The 22771-nt window shown below is 34.4% G+C and overlaps 1 protein-coding gene across 1 annotated transcript in view; it reads right to left on the bottom strand.

Moving 5' to 3' along the window:
- The window catches only part of Fancm (FA complementation group M), a 389753-nt gene that overhangs the window by 79024 nt on the left and 287958 nt on the right, over nucleotides 1-22771 (bottom strand). Inside the window, exon 17 of the mRNA XM_090395633.1 lies at nucleotides 901-954. Coding sequence (XP_090251759.1) covers nucleotides 901-954 — 54 coding nt within the window. The remainder of the gene's footprint in view (nucleotides 1-900; nucleotides 955-22771) is intronic.

The following is a 22771-nucleotide window of genomic DNA, read 5'->3' as shown; positions in this document are numbered from 1 at the left end:
CTCTCTTTTTATTTATTTTGTTCCTTTTTTTTTGTTGTCTCCTTTTCTCTTTTTGTTTATTTTTTCCTGGTAGATCGTGAAGAGCTGTGTGATACGTAGACGCGAGCCACATTGTGGCCACCCCTGTTATATTGCAACATCACCTGTCAAGTAGTTTATACAATGCAATGCACCCTTCACTTACCATAAAAAAAGAATCCATTTGTTGCACTCCTTCACAGTTTCATCAGCACAAGTGGGTCTCACCTTTTTAGTGCCATTTTGTGCACACTTGAATCCACTATGGTCATGAGTACCATATGTATGCTATATGCAAGATGAAGGCATTCTAGTACTGAAGCCATAACAATCATGCCCTTTTCAAATTTCATGAAGGTGTCCCCATGCAGATGACCAAAAATAATGTAAGCAGTATAATTAAAAATATTAATGTAGTTTTACGATCAAATTAACATGATATGCATTATTTATGTAATGCTTAATTAGCAACAACAACCAGGTGAAGACATCTGGATGACTAGTTCAGAAAGCTTATACAAAAATATAGTTTCATTAACTTTATAAAAATATGCTTTATTGCTTTTTTAAGGAAGGTCAACTTTCTAAATAGAACTGTTGTACAGTTTTACTGATTTATGAATTTTTTTCTAATTAGATGAAAAAAAATCAGAAGAATAATTAGCAAAATAAGGAAATCTCTAATAAAAATACATTAGATATGAAGTTGCATTAACAAATACTTGTGATTAACACATGTATGTATGTGTGTGTGTGTGTATATATATATATATATAAAATATAAATTAATTGCTTTGGTCTCTTCAACAAATTTATTTGACTATAAGGCACTTTATCAATGCCATAAAATAAAGTAAAAAACAAGAAAAAGATGAAAACCACCTTTCCTCCTGCAATCTCCTGAGAATCTACCAGAATACAGTGAACATCTTCTGCCTATAATAAAAAATAAGGATAGAGAAGAGTCACAAACTTTATATTCAACAAGTGAGGGACACAGAGAAATAAGCATAAAAAACATGATATAACAGACACAAACACATCTGTGTATAGCTGAATTCCAGGAATCAGGGAATCAGCCTCAGCTTTAAAAAACTTCCCAAAATCTCAACAAATTTGGGTAGTTTGCATCCTAAGAACATCAGCCCAACTGCCAAGACAACCCAATTTAGCCCACAAGGAGACATCCTTAGGACCAATGCCAGTTGCCTTATTTGCTCACTGTTAGTGCCTGTGTGCACATATCATAGTTTTATGATATGTGCATGCATATTCCCAGAAAATGCCAATGTAATATTGCTGAAATACTGGAAGGTATTGGTTAAAGTTTTTAATTAATATTTTAGTATAAATTGTCATTTCCTGAAAAATTTAAAGTCCTGACATTGGGTGATAGTCTTTTAACTGTAGCATGCAATGGACAGGCATGATGTGACATCCTATGATAAAATTACTAATGAACACTGTAAATTATTTTATATGCAATATAGGGTACAGAGGTAACTGACTGTAATATATAGCATGTGACTATGTGTGATAAAAGAATATATATATATATATATACATATAGATTAGCATGTTTCCTTTTAAAATAGAGATGTCCCAATATTTCAACACATTATATTTATCATCATTTTCATGACATACTCTGGTAAAATGTTTTTCAATAGTTAGTGGAGTATATAAATACTTTCTGATTCATTTCTTTTTTATGTATTATGCATTTGCCATCTTTGAAGTGGAACTATAATGCAAACAGCTCCTTCACATTTTCTTTGCTCTTTAATGGGCTTATTAGAAGTGATATCAACTTTATCTGCAGTGGAATATATTTACATTTTATTTATTTATAAGTTTTTTAATAGCAATAACATACACAAGAAGTTACTCAATCTATAGTATAAAAATGCTATGGATTGGCAGAAAAAAGAAACTTGTTAATTGGATTTGGAGACATGTGAATTGCATTCTGGTCATGAGATGCTTGAGGACGGCAAAAAACTGGACTGAGCGAAGTTAACATCCAAAGAGTGTGTGATTTCATCAAAGAAAACTCAAAATTGTTCGTGAGATTGATTGAAGATGAATTGGGGGATTCCAAAATCAACTGTGCACAACATTTTGACTGAGAGTTTGGGCCATCATAAATTGAATTCGCGATTTGTTCCCCACAAGTTGACTGACAACCAAAAAAGTATCGAATTGAACACTGCAAGGACCTCATTAAAACTGCTATTAAGGACTCAAACTTCCTTGAAACGATCATTACTGGTGACGAAACATGGTGTTTTTGAGTATGAGCCCAAAACAAAGCTTCAGAGTGCTGAGTGGAGACCACCAGAAGAGAGGCATCCGAAAAAAAGTCACTTGGAGAAGTCAAAAGTAAAGACAATGCAGATTTATTTTCTACGATTCCAAGGGCATTATCCACAAAGAATTCATTCCGCCAGGCCAAACGGTCAATGGTGAATTTTATCTTGAAGTGATTGATAGCGAGAATTCATTGCGTACGGCATGAATATCGTGATGCAGGCAGCTAGTCACTTTTGCACGATAATGCACCATCTCATCGTTCAAACATTGTGAGACAGTTTTTGACCAAAAACAAGTTTGTGTGTTGGATCACTCGCCGTATTCACCTGATTTAGCACCCTATGACTTCATTCTCTTCCCCCGACTTCATTTACCAATGAAAGGAAAGCGATACGACACCATTGAAAATGTTCAAGCGGAAGTAACCACGACCCTCAACAGTATCCAAAAAACCGATATAAAAAACTCATTTAGCGAATTAATTGACCGTGCCAAACGCTGTATCGAAACTGAGAGAGAGTATATTGATTGAAATAAATTATCTGAATAATTATAATTGGCCTGTTTTATTTTCTATCAAAAGTTCGGTTTCTTTTTGGACAGAAGGCATATATGAAAGAGATCGGAGTATAATGGTGAGAGATGGATTGCAACTTAAACTGTTCTCTTTTGTTCAAAATTAAGTGGATATTGAATACCATATTATTTCTTAGCTGTTCTTTTTTTGTACTGAGTAGTCAAAGATTTTTAGGAAGCTCCTAGAAACACCATCCCAAATGTGAGGCAATATTTAATGGTTGAGCAGATTAGTAATTTGTATACTTAATATCAGGTCAGACACTTTGAGCAAAAGAGAAATACTAATTTCCTTGATGCTGAGGTGATATTTATAATACGTTTATGTCAAGAAAGACTGGAGGTTAGAGTCCAAGAGGAGAAATCTCATTTGTCCAGAAATATGTATGGTTAAAAGTGAGTATTGAAGAGAAGAATTATTATTTGTGAGATATTCCTCACAAAAAATAATTGTGGACTGGGTTTTAACAGCAATGAAATTAACAAGGTTATAAGAAAATAACTGAATAGTTGGATATCAAAATTTAGGATTGAAGAAGTTATTTTATACATTTTGTCAATCTGTGTAGTGCAGCAAAGTTTGTCAAATGCAAAAGCAGTGAATTATCAGCAGAAGGAGGAGACTAGCTGAAAGAATAGAGCCATGCAGTGCTTCACTTTACTAGTAGAGTTTGAGGATAAAGATCCACCACCACCATCATATGTAACATGCAACCACAGAGAAACTATATGATGCAAGCTTACTTAACAGATCTCTATGCCAAACACAATCAAGTGCCTCAGAACTATCAAATATCGAAATTCTTCAAGCTTTTCCATGGTTCAAAAGTGGGTGATATCTACAAGATTACCCACTGATAGACAGTGATGAAATCTACACTAGTAATAATTTATTAATTGCAAAGTTGATTTCCAGAAAGTATAGAAGTTCACTGCTAATGGTTTCCTACATTACCAAGAAAGAATTGTAGTTTGATGCTCAAGATTTGTTGCCCTTTATAGAAATGGTTGAACACGGGACAATTTCCAAGCTGCAGGTAACACGGAATAAGAGAGTGTGTGTGAAAACTAGTCCTAACCTTCCAAACTACTAGAGAAATGTCATCAGGACATCAAAAGGGGGCAATCAAATATTGCCTATTATATGATAGGAAGGCATTAACCAAGATCATCAGTGCCAGAACTAAAAGAATAGTAAGAAGATGCCATGAGACTGGAATTTTGTATAGGTCACGATGGAAACCATTCCAATACAAAAGAGGTAAAAGTAGGTTTGGAAAAATGTTACAGGCTATATCTTTCAAGAAACTAGAAAGTACGGCTGTCATTTGGATATAATGCATGTTTCCTGCTTTCCATTTCAGAATCAATTTTGGACGAGTTTATAATTTGCTTGAACCTATTTAGAACTTTATCAGGTAAAATTTATGCAAGCATACCAAGATGATAAAAAAAAAAGACTGTAGAATAACAACAACTTAAAGCAAATAATTGAGAAATCATGGGAATATAACAAGGATCTGTACTTGAGTTTTGTAGATCTGGAAAAAAGTATACAGCAAGGTGACAAGAGAAAAGCTTTTCAAGATACTAAAATTATATGGGATGAATGGAAAGTATGGACTACATATTTTACTGTATAATTTAAGTTGTAAGTCAGCAGTTGGAAGTACAAGAAGATGGGTTGATGTAAAATCAGGTATATGACAAGGCACACTATCTCCATTCTTAATCATCATCTATATGAAGCACATTTATGAAAGAAAGTAGCATTAAACCTGATAGCAGATATCAAACAGCTTTTTGTTTTATGCTGATGCAGTTGTACTCTTAAACAAAGCCAGTTCAATTTTTCAGATGACATCTGTTGATTTTTCACGATTCTGTCTTTGGCAGAATCATGTTAAAAATGAAGATATTTAAGGTTGTATGCTAATTAAAACAGAACGGGAGAGTTAAGGTTAGCAAAATGGGGTTTGAGATTATATTATGAGGTGGTTTGGTGTAATTAGCACTCATGTAAAATGTGATTTTTATCTGCTTTGTTGTGTTTCTTCCTCAGAAAATTAGTGTTTTATGGTATATTAGAATGGATTTTTGTGTTTTTAGAATATTTCGTGTCTTTATAACATATTTTTATTGTGATATTATAATATTAAATACAATAAAATGGCACCAAAAATGCAGAAGAAATGAAACCCACTAAAGACATACTGAAGAGGACATTGAAATTAATTTAACCTCTGAAATCACTAAGTTAAAGCAGATTATTAGACAGATGATGAGGGAATTACAGAATGGCGAGCAGAGTTTAGAATAAGAATAACAAAAATCTGGTAAGTGAAGTTGATTGTAAAAAGAAGGATATTATTTGGTATGGTGACTATTATAAAACATGCCATTGATGAATGGGTTATAATTTCAAGTTTTCCCAGAGCAAAAATTAAAAATATAATGCAAGCAATTGAAAAACAAAAAACAAAAAAGGTCATAATTCTGGTAGGTACCAATGACTTAACTAGCAATAAATTCAGTATGAGAGAGGATACAAAAAGGTTGTTGGAAGAAATGAGAGTGAAGAGTGAGAAAGTAAAAATCGTTAGCATATTACCTAGATATGATGGAAATTAATTACGAAGAAGGGTTATGATGGCAAACAATTCGATGCATACGCTGTGTAGAACAGATGCAAGTTTTATGTGTGGAGTAAGTTTTAGGAAAGATTGATTTGTATAAGAGGGACGACCTACACTTGAATGCTTCTGGCATCATAAGTCTTGAAAAAATATCAACTGATATGAGACCTAACACAGAGAATCAGGGAAACTGAATTCTGTAGGAGGAATCATGAGAATCTGTGTCTAAGAGCGACAATGTTAGGTAATTGTGCTAATGATAGGAATGATTATGAAGAGATAAACTGTGTTTGTCCAGTTTGGACCTATCAAGAATGTGTACAGATGTCTGTATAAGTAACTAGATAAGAACAGAGATCTACACGTTGTCAAGTTGTGTCATGCAGACCACACACACACACACACAAGTGTATACAAAAGAGGTAACTGCATGTATACACTTGTGTGTGGTCTGCATGACACAATTTGTAGATCTCTGTATATACATGCAGGTAACTTACTATGTCTGTACATGGATGCTAGGAGTATCAAAAACAAAGGATATAGAGTTTGTTGCCTTGTTAATATTTTAGGACCTCATGTTGTAGGCATTAGTGAGACCTGGCTATCAGAAGCTGAAGGACTAAAGGGTATCGAGTGCAAAGATACAGTATTTTTAGGAAGGATAGACAGGATAGGAGAAGAGGGAGTATTCTGCTAATGATATCAAATGACTTGAATTCAGTTAGAGTTGATACCTATGATTGTAATACTAGTAACGATTTTTTTTTCATGTGGCAGTGAATTTGAAGACATCTGGTGTGTGTGTGTGGGGGGAGTCTAACTAGTGAAATGCATAGTGGGGTGTTATTACAGACCTGGTGGATCAGTTGCTAGGGACAAAGAATGGCATCACCAAATAAATACAATGGGTGCGAAAAGAGTAATCATAATGAGGGACTTGAATTATCCAATCATTGATTGGATAGCTGTGAAATCACATGAGAAGAATGAAGCTGAATATAATGAGCTGTTGTGAGACAACTTCTTAAAGCAGCATGTCACAGAAGGAACTCGAGGTCAAAGAGTGTTAGATCTGATTATAGTATCGGGGGGGGGGTTAGTTAAAGACATAACTATTCTACCTTTGGTTGGTGATAGTGATCATGTGGTACCCACTTGAGAAGTGGCTAAGTTTATGAATGTAAGTTCCACTTAAGGAGTATGCTGGATTCTGTCCCATAGTATCATGGATGGGAAGCATATCGACAGTACAATATCAGAATGTATCCCCAGAGTTTGAAGAATAAATAGAGTAGGAGTGAAATAGTTGCATAATCTAATTAAGCAAGAGATTTGTAAGAAAAAGATTATATCAATTATGATAATTATAAGCAGCAAGCCAGATGAGTCACAAGTGCTGTACGGAAAGCTAAGTCTGAGTATGAAAAGAAATTAGCTCTTTAAGTTAAAGACAACCCAAAAGAATTTTATCATTATGCTGCAAGTAAAAGAAAGAAAGAATCTGAAAAGTATATAACTCTACTGAATGCAGATGACTAATGCAGAAGTGATCATTCAACTAATGAGCAGTGATTTTGCTAAAAGCTATCAACCTGGTATATGTAACATTAAACTCTCCACTATCTCTTCACTCACCTTATCACCTGAGTTTCCTCATATGTATGAGAAGGAAGTACTAGAGCTGTTGAACAAACTGAATAAAAATTCTGTAATAAGAACTGATGGGATATCAGCATGGATGTTAATAGCGTTCACAGCTGAACTAGCTATTCCTTTAAAGGACCAGGCTATATAATTTGCATCTCAAAACAGAGAAGATTCCACAGGAGCGGAAATAATGTATGGTAATCTCATTGTACAAAGGCAGCGCAAAAACAGATGTATCCAAGTACCAACCAATAAGTATCTCAGGAGTGGTAGTGAAGATTCTAGAAAACTTGGTGAGGACTTTCATTCAGAAATGGTTGACAGAGAATCTCTACTTTGCAATGAACAACATGGGTTCATTAAGGGAAGATTATGTTGTAGCAGCTTGCTCACATTCTACAATGATAACATTGAGCTAGGTAAGGGGGAGTGGCTACACCATGATACTTTTGGAGTTTTGGAAACAGGAAAAAGTCGCAAGAATAATGTGCAAGAAAGTTTTAAAATGAATCAAAGATGAGGAGATTTTGGAGGTGAACTGTAGACTAAAATACACGTGCATATTCAGGAAAAAATGAAAAAGTTTGAAAACAAGAACCAAACCCTGAAGATTCAGTGGCAAAGTCTGAAGAAAGCATTGATTAATTCATCTAGAGAAGCATATGGTAGGATTTCTGCAAGGATAGAAAAATCAGAACTCAGGTGGATTCAGGAAGTTCAAGGGAATTCAGAAAAATGAAGGAAGTGTATTGACAGTTTCTGGCAAGTAAGTCAAACTGTGCTCTTAGAAAATACAGATAAATATGTAAGAAAGTGAAGAACTTTGTGTAGAACTAGCTAAACAAAAAAGTCATGGGAAGACTTTGAGAACATTAAGGAAAGGTGGGAAATTATTATCATTATTATTGCATGGGCACCTCTACAGAGTCCCAAGACTCACTGCAGGAGACCTAAACTATCAAACATAATATCTACCATAACTTTTCATAAAACCATTAACAAAGCACTCGCAACTGACTAGCAACCCATTCCATACACTCACCACTCTCTAAGGAAAAATTTAATCCTCACATCCATGCTAACTACACTATTTCCAGAGACCACCTTTTGTCCTGCCCCTTCTAACAAAGTGCAGAAATATTTCCCTTGAATTTATCCTATAAAACCCTTTATGTAACGTAAATGTTTCTATCATATTGAACTTTTTTTTCCACCTACGTTTGTTTTACTTTTGCATCTTGCAAACCCTCAATCTATCCTCATAAGGAGCATTCCACACACACACACACCAGTTGCCATCTTGGTCACTTGCTTCCTCCTCCTCTACACCACTTCATCTCTGAAAAGATGAAGACAAGACCAGAGCATAATCCAGATTTGGTCCTGTCAGGGCTTTATAAAGAGGAAAGATAACTCCCTCATCTTTGCTTGTTAGCATGTTCTTCAATAATTAGGTAAACCGGTGAGATACACTGACTAACTTAGCAATATGCTCTCTAAACTTCAACTCTACATACAAATCCCTGGCTACATCATTTTCCTGGAGTAGGCACACGCCTTGTGATCTTTTTATCCCAAAATGCATAACTTTATCCTTTACCACATTAAATTAACATCCATTATGTTGTAATAGATTTCACGGTATGATATGAACACAGATGGATAAGAAAATAACTATTTATTAACTTAGAAGCTAATATTTTGCTGTTATTATATCCAGCATCTTCAGAGCACACAACACAAAGTTTGTTACAAAAGTAAGATAACCACAATCTGGTGTAACAGTAGGGCTAGTATAAGTAATTGCAGCATTCATATCATACCGTGAAATCTATTACAACATGTCTGACGAACAAATAAGCCTATCCATGTGTAACATCCATTATGTTTAGCCCATACTGTCAGCTTATTTAAATCATCCTAGCAACTCTCTATATCAGCTTAATCAGCTATTACTCTACCCAACTTTGCATCATTAGCAAACAACTGAATATCTCCCGTCAAATTATTTTCTATATAATTTATGTACAAATTAAATAGCAGAGTTCCAAGTACAGAGACCTTTGGCACACCACAAGTCACCTGCTTTCTCTTGGATTCCGCTCTTCCATATTCTACCTTTTTGGTATTTCTCTCATCAGCCACCATTGCATCCACATCATCAGTTCCATGTAGCATCCTTTCAAATGCACATGCAAAATCTTGTAGTATTATTGTGTAGTCATTCCCTTTATCTAACTCAGCTATCGCTATTGCAAAAAAAATAATAAATATTCTGAAAATTTTTGAAAAAACTTTGAAATGGAGGAAAGAGTACCGTAAAAAGAATCAGAGATGATACAGGTGACATGAAACCTGAAATAAAGATATTCCAGATGTCTAGAGTAAATACTTTGAAGGATTGCTAAATGAAACAAGCACTGAAAACATGATGGTAGAAAAATACTTAACAGAAATGCAATCAGAATAGATATCAATACCTGAAGTAGAAAAAGTCATCAAAACCTGAAATTTGGAAAGACAGCTGAAGTGGATGATATTCACTTAGAAATGCTCAAATATGGAGATATAAAAGTTTTACAGTAGCTATACTGCAAAATTCAGAAGTCTTGGTCAGAGGGTTGAATTCCAGACTGGAGTAAGCTCTCACAGAGTACCCATTTATTAAAAAAGGGAAATAAAACTTAATGTTAGAATTAGAAAGGAATTTCCCTATTACCAGGACTCTCCTGGTAAGATTTATGCAAATATTCTTGAGAAACAGCTAAGAAAAATTGCGGAAGCGATGCTTGGATTTTCACTTTAAGACAAATAGTTGAGAAATCATGGGAATATAATGAGGATCTGTATTTAATTTCTGTAGATCTGGAAAAGGCATATGACAAGGACAATGTGGCAAGCAAAAAGCTGTTCCAAAATGCTATAGTTATAAAGTGTAAATAGAACATTATATCAAGGAATACTTAGTGTATATTATTATTATCATTATGTGACACCTCCAAGGAGTTCAAGGATTCATCAAAGGTGAGCACCCTACTCTACCCCCACTACACACACACACACACACGTCACTGTCTCCCCTACTGTTTAATTCTCCAACTACACACAACCATCAATGGCATATATACCCATCACCAATAGTATTTTTGTCTGTAAGTTGCATGTGTTCTAATGGCTGATTTGCCTGTATGTGGGATGAAAAAAACCCTGCTACCTGCATATAAGATCAGCTAGCATCTTCAATTGAAAATCCATATGAAGATTCCACTGGTCACGACGAGAATCAAACTCAGGTCTTTGTTCTGTCGCTTTTCAATGATGCTATATTTGAGTTGTAAGTCATCAGTTAATTGAAGGGTGTATAAGAAGATGGTTTGATGTTAAATCAGGTGTGACATGGATACACATTATCTCCACTGTTTTTCATCATCTATATGGATCACATTATGAAAGAAAGATTAAACCTGATGCCAAAATTGGAGATGTTTATCTCAGCTCTTCACTCTATGCAGGTGATGTTCTACTTCAAAATAAATCGAATACAAGTCTGAAGGATTCCCTGACTAAACTGAATAATTGTTGTAAAATATTTGGTATGAAAATCAGCAACAAAAAGACAATGAAAATAAGCAGAAACATTGAAATTAGCTCCTACCTGAAATGAGGCCAGCCTAGTTGTCAGAGTGGTTAGTATATCCTTTCCAGCCAAGAGCAGTGGGTTCAAATTCTGCCAATGGCAGGATGCTTGTGATTGCCCTCCTCACTATTTATCATATGTACTGTTGTAAACCTGTGTCCTAGCAGAGTATGACCTTTGATGTCTTTATGCCATATAAATCAAATCAAAATCCCCCACCTCCAAAAATCCCTGAATGGAGAACCTACAGAACAATTAAAACATTTCAGCTATTTAAGCACAATTTTTAGTGAAGATGAAAATTAAATATGGAACAAGACAGTAGAATTAGAAAAGCTGATATGGTAAGAAGTCAACTGAATAAATTTATATGGAATAACACAGAAATTAGTCAAAACACAAAATCAGCTGAATATTGGTGGGTAGTAGACGGCATTGGTGTAATTGGTGGAGACAGAGAGTTATAGAGTAGGTATCCTCCCTCAATGAGTCTTTGGACTCTCTGGAGGTGTCACGTAATAATAATAATAATAATAATAAATACTAGACAATCTTCAAACCAATTTTAACTTGGTTAGTTTCTCGTGCTGTATGTACATAAATGATGCAATCACACTGTGCTTAGTTCAGCTTGTGTTGCTTTTTTTTATGTATGCTCCAGATGATATTCTTCTCATTAATATGAACTTAATATTTACATTAGTGAGCTTAATGCAAACATCAAATAGTGACATTTATTTATCTTAATGTTATTACTACAACATTGTGGAAGTCTCCATAATGTTTCCATAATGAATGCAGAGAACTGAGACAGTGAAAGAAAGGATTCTCATAATCCATGAAGATTTGCTGAAAGATAATGCAATTACTATGAAAAGCTAAAGATATGAGTTTCTTTTTTCTTGGTCAACTGGGTAGTTGACCAAGTTTTAGTTTAATGCAATTATACTGAATTGCATTAAACTAAAAAAACAAATTCATCACTGCTAAAGACCCTTACATTTATGTCTGTGCAGAGAAAATATTCATCATTCATTTCTGATATGCACCTTAAGTTTTTAATTAAAATCTGAACTAACCTGTTACATTCAGGTTGAAATACCCAAATTTCAGATAATTTCAAGATAATTATCTGCAACTTTTCACAACAGATTCTTAAAAAAAAAAAAAAATTACATATCAAATTATTTCTTTTTTGAAAGATAGGTGTAATTTTTATCATCATCAAATTCCTGATATGTACCATATGAAAGAGCTACACCATTATTAATTTGAAATGAACAATTTTCTCCAAATTAATTTGTTATCTGTCAAGACCCCAACATTATCAGATCTTATATTTCTGTATTTTAAGGCACTTTTTACTCTATCAATCCATCTGCATCTTGGTCTTCCTCTGGGGTTTTTCCTGCCAACCTGGCAAAGAACATTTGTTTTGCTAATTTTTCCTCTCCCATTCTTTTTGTGACCATATACCATTTGAGATGAGCTCTACTAACATTCCTTGAATGTTAACAATGGCAAGTTATTTCCTAATATTGTCATTTTTAATATGATACTGCCATTGATACCATCTGTTCATTCCACTAATCTTTCTCAGAACTCTCATATCAGAGGTCTCCAGTCTTTGATCAAGTGTTTTACTCTATTTCTAACCCATCTCCCAGATTCATAAGTTAAAACTGGTCTGAACGCAGTCTTGTATACATATAATTTAGTCTTTTGACTAATTTCTTTCTTATTCCATATATTCAGCTGACTTCCTACCATACCATCATCATCATCATCAAATTCCTGCCATGTACCCTCAAGGGGTGTACAGGATATGATAGAACTACATGAAAAAAAACTACATCATTACTAAACATACCTACCTACCATAAAATCCTACCATACCAGCTTTACTAATTCTGTTGTCTATTTCAATATTTAATTTACCATCGTCACTAAATATTATGCCTAAATAGCTGAAAACGTTTACTTGTTTTATAAGTTCAACATTCAGGATTGATATTCTCAATGTTTCTGCCTATTTTCATTGTCTTTGTCTTTTTATTGCTGATTTTCATACCAAACTTATTACAACAGTTATTCAATTTAGTCAGGGAATCTTGCAGACATGTTGGATTTATACAAAAGTATAACATCATCTGCTAAAGGAAGGAGCTAAGATTAACATCACTAATTTTGATATCAGATTTAATACCACTTTCCTTCATAATGCGCACCATTGTCACACACCTGATTTTACTTCACATCATCTTCCTGAACCTTCCATTCTAACTGCAGACTTACATCTTAAACAGAGACTATGTACTGTTTGAAATAATGTTCCATTTAAACCATATAACTGGAGCATTTTGAATAGCTTTCCTCTTGGCACCTTGTAATACAAAACTTAAATACAAATTCTTGTTATATTCCCAAGATTTCCCAACTATTTGTCTTAAGTGAAAATCTGATCCTGACCACCTCTATTTGGCCTGAATCCAACTTGTTCTTCACCACCAAGCTTCTGTTTATTTTTATCTTTTACTGTCAGGTCTGTAAAGAGATTGCTTTATTTCTGAGTGCTAAGTAATTACACAAGAGTTCAATCCAATTAGTTCAATGACTTTTAAACTTTTAGAATCTGGAAAATTATTGACTCGAGACTAAGATATAAAAATATATGTACTGTACATTTTAATGAAACTAAAACATTATATACATTTAAATACATTTACATAAATAACTACAAAATTAATTGAATCCAAGGCCTTCAAAAATAAGTCTACACCTTAGAGATTTTCTTATCCTAAAAAAATAAAATCCTTCATTCTCTGACCCATTCTGTTATTGGGTTGTTTAATATGTATTTAATCATGTCTGCCAGACTAAACATCTTGTTTTCACAACAAAATGTTCATCAGAATCAGTTTCTTTGTTAAGTCCTTTCCAAAAATATAAAAAATTTTCTTCTTCTTTTCCATGGGATTCCTTTTTATGTAGCATACAATATTATTCTTCCTGTCTCACTGAAGTATAAATAGTCTTATCTCTCCCAGTTCAATTTGACACAAAATCACCAATTCTTTACCAGAGAAAGACAAGTTTATTTTACTATTTCATAAACAACATATCTAAGTAGAGCGCTTCATGTTAATCCACTTTACAGTTTCAGATTTTACCATTGCTTTTTCCAATGGAATAATAAGCAGATCCAGCATCCTTAAGACAGAAGATGAAACTTTTTATTCAGTGTTTCCTCAAACATTAAATTAGAACATCAACTCCTATATACTCTCCTTTTATTTACTAAACACTTGTTGACAGCCTCAACTTTTCCAGTTTAAAGATTCACAGTGTGTTACGATTCCTTTTCGGAATCTTCTATTAATGTTGTCCTGATTGTCGCGTTGTCTTAAAAGCCTCCTAAAAACAAAATTCTTTGGTTGCTGTTCTCAAATTTTCATTTTCTCTCTCTTCTTGTTTTTCTCATTACCATAGTGCTGAAAGCTCTCTCTGTCAGCTGTCAATCACCAATTAATCTCTGAGCATGTGTACTCCATGTAAATGGCAAGTGAGAAGTTATGTAGTAATGGCTGACATATCATCTTCATTAGCATAAAGAGCATATCTTCAAAAGAACAAAAGATAAATCCACACTTAACAAATATAAATTACAATAAAGAAAACTGAAATTATTACAAACTATCAGAACCTAGTAAGTACATCAATTTCAAATGCTTTACATTTCATTTTTACAAATCAATTATGGGCACATCACAAAGTCGTGATCAGAAATGTTATGAAATGTATACTAACATAAACAATTGTAAAAGATTCATAATTATAAATTATGATTATTTTTATACTTCCCTTCCACAATTTTTCTTAGACATCTCTCAAGTATATTTGCATAAATCTTACCAGGACCCCTCAAGTAGAGAAATACCTCGACTATGAGAGCTCTGCTCCAATCATCGGGAATTTGACCATCTGACTAGGCCTTCTGAATTATGCAATGAATCCACCGTAAAACTGTTATACCTCCATATTTGAGCATTTCTGGCTGAATTTCATGTACTCCAGCTGCTGCCTTTCCACATTTCAGGTTTTCGCTATTTCTACTTCAAGTATGGATATATATTCCTAACTGCATCCTGTTGAGAGTTTTCTATCATCATGCTGACACTGCTTGTTTCATTTAGCAGTCATTCAAAATAATTACTCCAAACAGGCAATGACAATCAAGGAAAAGAAGGAGTAGCCATAGTATTCAACACAAAATACGAGGCTAATCTTCTTGAATGGCAGTCAGTCTCAAGTAGAGTAATGTGGGCAAATATGAGAATGGGGAACTGGACAATGAGACTTATTTGTGCCTATGGTCCCACAGAAGGTTCTACTAAGGTAGAAGTGGAGGAATTTTTTGAGGCTTTAGAAAAAGCAACTGACACAATGAAAAATGAAAAGTTGGTGCTTGTTGGGGATCTAAATATCCGAGTAGGAAATGATTGTGAGACATACAAAAATATTTTGAGAAAATTTGGAGAAAAGAGCAAAGCTAATAATAATGGCAAATATCTGTTGGATTTCTGCTCAGGACATGGACTGGTTATTACTAACACCATGTTCCAACATAAAAATGTGCACAAATTCACATGGAGAGAAGAGACAAGGAATAAGAAAAGTCTCATTGACTATGTTATTGTTGATAGTGATGTTTTCTCCCTGGTGCAGGACACCAGAGTGTACAGAGGATTTGAAATTGGAAGTGATCACTATTTAGTCTTGAACAGGATAAAATTGAATTTCATATTGAAAAGAATAACATGTAAGAAAGTTTTAAAGCAAATAAAAGTTGAGCAGCTCTCAGATGTGAGTTGTAGACTAAAATACACAAAGATTATTGAAGAAAAAATGAAAAAGTGTTTGAGAACAGGAATCAAACCTTGGAGATTCAGTGGCAAACTCTGAAGAAAACATTGATTGATTCTGCCAGAGAGGCATGTGGTGAGGTTGTCTGTAAGGATAAAAAAATCAGAACTCCCTGGTGGACACAGGAAGTTAAAGAGGCAGTGAAGGAAAAGAAGAAAGCATACCAAAAGTTCCTGTCAAATAAGTCAGCTTGTGCTCTTAGAGAATATAGAGACAAATGCAAGAATGCTAAACACTGTGTAAAACTAGCTAAACAAAAGTCATGGGAGGACTTTGGCAAGAATATAGAAAATAAATATCAAGAAGGTGACAAAATATTCTGGAGGTTGTTGAAGAAGCTTAAGAATGGAGGAAAGAGTGCTATAAAAGGAATTAGAGATGATAAAGGTGAAATGAAAACAGGAGAAAAAGATATCCTTGAAGTATGGAGTAATTACTTTGAAAAACTGCTAAATGAAACAAGCAGTAATGACAGCACAGTGGTAAAAAACATTGACCAGGCATGCAGTCAGGAATACATATCCATACTTGAAGTAGAAAAAGCCATTAAAGGCTTGAAATGTGGAAAGGCAGCAGGAGTAGATGATATTTGACCAGAAATGCTGAAGTAAGGTGGTATACGAGTCTTACAGTGGCTGCACTGCATAGTTCAGAAAGCCTGGACAGAGGGACGAATTCCCGATCATTGGAGTAGAGCTCTCATAGTACATATATATAAAAAGGGAAATAAAACTGAATGTGAGAATTACAGAGGTATTTCCCTACTGAGTGTTCCTGGCAAGATCTATGCAAGTATACTTAAGAAACGGTTGAGAAGAATTGTGGAAGAAAAGCTTGGTGAAGAACAAGCTGGATTCAGGCCAAATAGAGGCTGTCAGGATCAGATCTTCACTTTACGACAAATAGTCGAGAAAGCATGGGAATATAACAAAGATCTGTATTTAAGTTTTGTCGATCTGGAAAAGACATATGACAAGGTGCCAAGAGGGAAGCTTTTCAATATGCTACAGTTATATGGTGTCAATGGGGCATTATATCAATCAATACTTAGTCTGTATTTGAGTTGTAAGTCGGCAGTTAGAATTGAAGGAAGTACAGGAAGATGGTTTAATGTTTAATCTGGTGTGAGACAAAGATGTACATTATCCCCTCTGTTATTCATTATCTATATGGATCACATTATGAAGGAAAGTGGTATTAAACATGATATCAGAATTGGAGATGTTAATGTCAGCTCTTTGCTTTATGCGGATGATGTTATACTTCTAAATAAATCCACTACAAGTTTGCAAGAGTCCCTGACTAAATTGAATAACTGTTGTAATAGATATGGTATGAGGGTGAGCATTAAAAAGACAAAGACAATAAAATAGGTAGAATTGTTGAAAATGTCAACTGTGTTGTGAACGGGGAACCTGTGGAACAAGTAAAACATTTCAGCTATTTCGGCATGATTTTTAGTGAAGATGGTAAATTAAATATGGAAATAGACAACAGAATCAACAATGCTGGTATGGTAGGAAGTCAAATGAATAAATGCATATGGAATAAGAGAGATAATTAGTCAGAACACTAAATTATCTGTATACAAGACAGTGTTCAAACCAGTTTTGACTTATGGAACTGAGAGCTGGGTCAGAAGTAAAACACTTGACTAAAGACTAGAGACTGCAGATATGAGAGTCCTGAGTAAGATTATAGGCATGAACAGATGGCATCAATGGCAGTATCATATTAAAAACGAGGATATTAGGAAAGAACTTGGCATTGTCAGCATCCAGGAATGCGTTAGCAGAGCTAATCTTAGGTGGTATGGTCACTTAAACAGAATGGGTGAGGAAAGATTAGCAAAACAAGTGTTCTCTGCCAAGTTGGCAGCAAAACGACCCAGAGGAAGACCAAGATATTTGTGGATTGATACGGTACAAAGTGCCTTAGACGATAGAAATATAAGATCTGATAATGTTGGAGTGTTGACAAGTAACAGGCTGATTTGGAGGAAAATTGTAGATAGGAAATTAATAATGATGTAATTTTTTTCATGTAGTACTATCATATCCTGTTTACCCCTGGAGGGTACATGGCAGGAATTTGATGATGAACATCTAGAATATCTTCAGTTTTCATGTTATCTTTATCGTCTCTCATTCCATTTAGAGTACTTTTTCCTCCATTTCTAAGCTTTTTCAATACCTCCAGAACATTCTGCACCTTCTTGATATTTATTTTCTATATTCTTACTAAATTCTTCCCATTTAGATAGTTTTAACAGTGCTTTGCTTTCTTCCATTTTTTTCTGTATTCTCTAAGAGCACAAGCTGACTTACTTGCCAGGAACTTTCCATATGCTTTCTTCTTTTCCTTCATTGTCTTTTTAACTTCCTGATCCACCATAGATTTCCAATTTTTCTATCCTTACATTCGATCTCACCACCTACCTCTCTGACTTAATCAGTCAATGTTTTCTTCAGAGTTTGTCATTGAATCTCCAAGGTTAGGTTCTTGTTTTCAAATTCTTTCATTTTTTTCTTCAATGATATTTGTGTATTTTGAGTCTACAGGTCACCTCTGAAAGCTGTTTAACTTTGATTCATTTTATAACTTTCTTACACACTCTTCTTTTCAATAGGAAATTTAATTTTATCCTGCTCAAAACTAAATAGTGATCACCGTACCATTTCAAATCCTCTGTATAATCTTGTGTCCTGAACCAATGGAAAAATATCAGTATCAACAATAACATAGTCAGTGAGACTTTTATTTCTTTTATCTTCTCTCCACGTGAATTTGTGTACAATTTTATTTTGGAACATGGTGTTAGTAATAACTAATCCATGTCCTGAACAGAAATCCAGCAAGCATGTACAATTATTATTAGCTTTGCGATTTTCTCCAAATTTTCCCAAAATATTTCTATTTGTCTGGTAATGATTTCCTATGCTGTTGTTTAGATCTCCAACAAGGATGAACTTTTTCTTTTTCATTGACTCATTTATCCCCTTTAATGCCTCAAAAAATTCCTCCATTTCTTCCTTGGTAGAACTTTCTGTGGGACTATAAGAACAAATGTCTCATTCTCCAGTTCCACATTCTGATATTTGTCCAAATCACTCTACTTGATACTGCCTACCATTCAAGAAGATTATCCTCAAATTTAGTGTTGAATACTATAGCTACTCCCTCTTTTCCTTGATTATCATTGCCTGAATATAACACTTGGTTTTGTCTTCTTTGTTTCAGTCTTGCTTATTATGTCGATCTGGTACTTCTCATTCTTCTGTTAGGTCCATTTCCTTTCCATCGATGCTCCTTATGTTGATAGTACCAATCTTGAACTCTGTTGATGCTGAGTTGGGATGTGTTCCAGTAGCTGACAATTTGCTGTTTGCTTTGGTTCCCTGACAAAAAACAATGAGACCTTGTTTAACCAGGCAAAATGGTCATTTGCAACACCAGATCTACCGTTTCACCACAAATTCACCTTTTTTTTTTTTTTTTGGCAACATGTGACTAGTGGCAATGGAGATGACAGCATGATTAAATAACAAAACAACTAACAATCTTACCTAAACAAAATTAATGGTAATCAAGCAGCTGAAAGCAAATAAAACTATCCTAATTACTAAGATAAATGAAAAGTGCTGCCACCGTTGTTCTGAAATGGAGAGCTCATTTGAGCTACTATGCAAAAAATGAACAGAAAAGTCTTAAATACATTTACCCAGTGGTGTAACTACAGCTTTTGTTGCCCAGGGCGGTCCCCGAGTTTGCCGCCCCCTCTCAATGCACACCAAAAATACTACAAAAAATCAAAACGGCGTATAGGGAAAAAAAAAAATTAAAATGGTATGTTTATTTTTGAAGTAAAATTTTAATTATTCTAAAATGTTATTTTGCTTGCTTTTCTGGTATGATGACATTAGCAAAGTCTATTTCATAGTAATGTAGGTAATTCTTAATCAATTTTATTTAGAAAACCTCCTCTCACAACTAACAACACTTACAGCAATTGTGAGGACAATTTGCAGTGGTATTACAATATTTGGAACTGAGCTCTCGAGAATGCATTATTTAGAATGAAATGCAAACGTTCAAAGTGCCCCCCCCCCTCCAGCTATGCCACTGCATTTACTAACTACTAATAACTAACCTAATCTGCTAATACATTTACCAAAAAATGTTATTGACATCTTCCACCTTTTTCAAAGAATTTAACCATCTTTCAAAAATGCACAGAAATTGTATGGAGGTTCTATGTTAATGATATATTCAATAATTCACTCCATGGTTCTGAACAATCAACACCCCCACATATAATTTACAACTAAAATTGATAATCAAACCATAGTTTCTATTCTATGTTACAATTGTTACACATCATTCGTGTTTTTTTTTTTTTTTTTTTAAACAATGGAATATTTGTTTAATTCCATTCCAGGGATTGCTTAATCATGAATGCTCTCTATATTATTATTATGATGATGATTAAGAGAGATCTCCAGGGAGTAAGGGACTCACTGCAAGAGGCCACATACTACAAGAACCAACTATCATACTTATTCTTGAATTCATTCACACTGCTTGCATTCACAACATCCAAGATTTTCAAGACTCTAAATACCAAACACATTCAGGTGTAGGCTGTCCCTCTTATGCAAATCCAATCTTCCCTCAAACTCACTCCATACTTCCAAAAACTTGCATTCATTCCTTTTACACAGCCTACGTATCAAATCATTTGCCATCATAGTCCTTAATTCGTTGTATCATATCGAGGTAATATATTGACAATTTGCACCTTCACTCTTGCCTCTTCCAATAATCCTTTCATGTCCTCTCTCATACTGAACTCATTGCTAGTTATGCCATTAGTACCTACTAGAATTACAATCTCATTTACTTTTTTCTGTTTTTGAATTGCTTCTGTTAATAGTCCAGGTGTGCAGTCACAAATATGGAGACATTTGAACCCTTTAAGTAGTTGGACAGATGGAACAGTGGATCAAATTCTTAGCATTTCAGTAGTTTTAAACCACGAAGAAGGCCAGGCAAAAAGCATGTTTTATTATAGAGTCACCATACCAAATAGCATCCTCCTTTTATAAACAACATCACTTACCTGATTTTCGTTACTTTCTGACTTACCTGTTTCTTATTTTGCTGCTTAATTTTCTTTTCCTCCCTATGTTCATTTAAACACTTCTTGACTTTTTGCAATTCTCACATCATCTCTCTGATGATCTGCTTTAATTTTGCTCTTTTTGAGGTTAATTCATTTTCAATAACCTCATTAGTGGGGCTAACCTTCTTGTTCTCGACTGCACTGCTCATCTTAGCATTATGTTTCTTGTGTGTTTTGGCATCATTTTAAACTTATACTTATTATTGAAATATCTTAATAAAAATATGCTATAAACACTAAAATCTACACTAAAAATCTACAATAAAAACACCAATTTTCTAAGGGGAAAAAACACAAAACACACAAAATCACCAATTTTACACGAGTGCTAAATTCACTGACCAACCAGAATGTATCCTTGAACCAATGTCATCAATATGATCTGTTGTAGCTCAAGATTTCCTTGAATCAATTTGTTGCTTAGGACCTTTAATACTTCCTAATTCTACTTAGCATGCTGACTGCCGTGATTACACATATCTAAAAAGTGGATTCTCCATGGTCTGACCAAAGAGTGAGATTATCTTCCTTAGAGATTTCAATGTAATGTGAAGATATGAACTGGCTTTGTTTTTCTAATTTCAGAGATCAATGTGGAATGACCATATTCATTTTTACTTTTCTGCACATTGACCTTAACAAAGCCAAATTATTTGCTGTTAGTCCAACAGCAAATAACTTTTACCTACAACCAGAATACCAGAACAATTTTCATAATTCTCCTGCCAAAAATCCTGGGGCCTTTTCTTAACCATCTCTCCTTCTAAAATACTGCAGGTATTAGCTTTCCTCTTGACAAATCTGACTATATCCATTTTTACTAGGTGGTGGTGGTGATGGACAGCAGATGGTGTTGGTGTAGTTGCGGTTAGTTGTAGTTGGTGGATTGAGTGATGGAGACAGAGAACTGTAGGATAGGTGCCTTCCCTTGATGAGGCTTTGGACTCTCTGGATGTGTCACATAATAAATTAAAAATAAATAAATAAAAAAAAAATATTCATGTTTCCTTTTCTGCAGATTAACTTAATGTAACCAATCTCAGTCCTCTGGCATTAGAATAATACCCACTAGGATGGACTCTAGGATTCCTATTCCTTTTCATCGTCTGATTACTGTTTCCAGTTTAATGATTCACACCTCTGCTCCAGCTGAATAACTAAAATAATCTTTTCTGGCATGAGGGACTTCACCCCCCTCCCCCACTTCACATAATGTCTGACCACTATCCAAGTCTCAGGTTTTCAACAAGTGTACAAGCAGTTCAAACTAAAAATTCAACATATCTCAAACAGCTTAAGTTCACAGACTCCAGCTTCACACCTAATCTATATCACAGTCCTCAACATCTGTAAAAATATCAACAAAATACAAAAAAGCCAAATGCATAAAACTTCTGGTCCCCTGCAAAGACTATATGGCAGAACTTCTGCTCTTTCATTTTTCCTTTTGTCTCTCATATTCATTCATTCACTCTGTGGATAGCATGGTCACATCACCTACAGATAACACTGACTTCTTCAGTCTTCTCTTGACCAAAGCAAATCACATCCCATTATACCTTGAACTGCTTGCTACCATGCCAAGATATAATCTCTTTATTCAGAAGATTTTCTTTCAATTGTCCTAAAAATTTGTGCTTCAGAATTAACATCTTGATTCATCCTGTATCACCTATACATGCTTATCTGACATCTATCCAAAGGCATGGAAGAAAGTCATTATCCAGCCAGTGTCTTAAAAAAAAGGAGACAAAAGTTAGCCATCAAATTATTGTCTTGCTTTCCTCATTTCAATCTTTACAGTCGACAGCTCTTCACTATTTGAGGGTTCATCAA

The sequence above is a fragment of the Typopeltis vanoorti genome, chromosome 1 (genome assembly GCF_054136105.1).
Source record: "Typopeltis vanoorti isolate ZY-2024b chromosome 1, IOZ_Tvanoo_1.0, whole genome shotgun sequence".
In the NCBI taxonomy this organism is placed as follows: domain Eukaryota; kingdom Metazoa; phylum Arthropoda; class Arachnida; order Uropygi; family Thelyphonidae; genus Typopeltis; species Typopeltis vanoorti.
The sequence above is the reverse complement of the archived record's forward strand: the minus strand, read 5'-3'. Positions and strand labels throughout refer to the sequence as shown.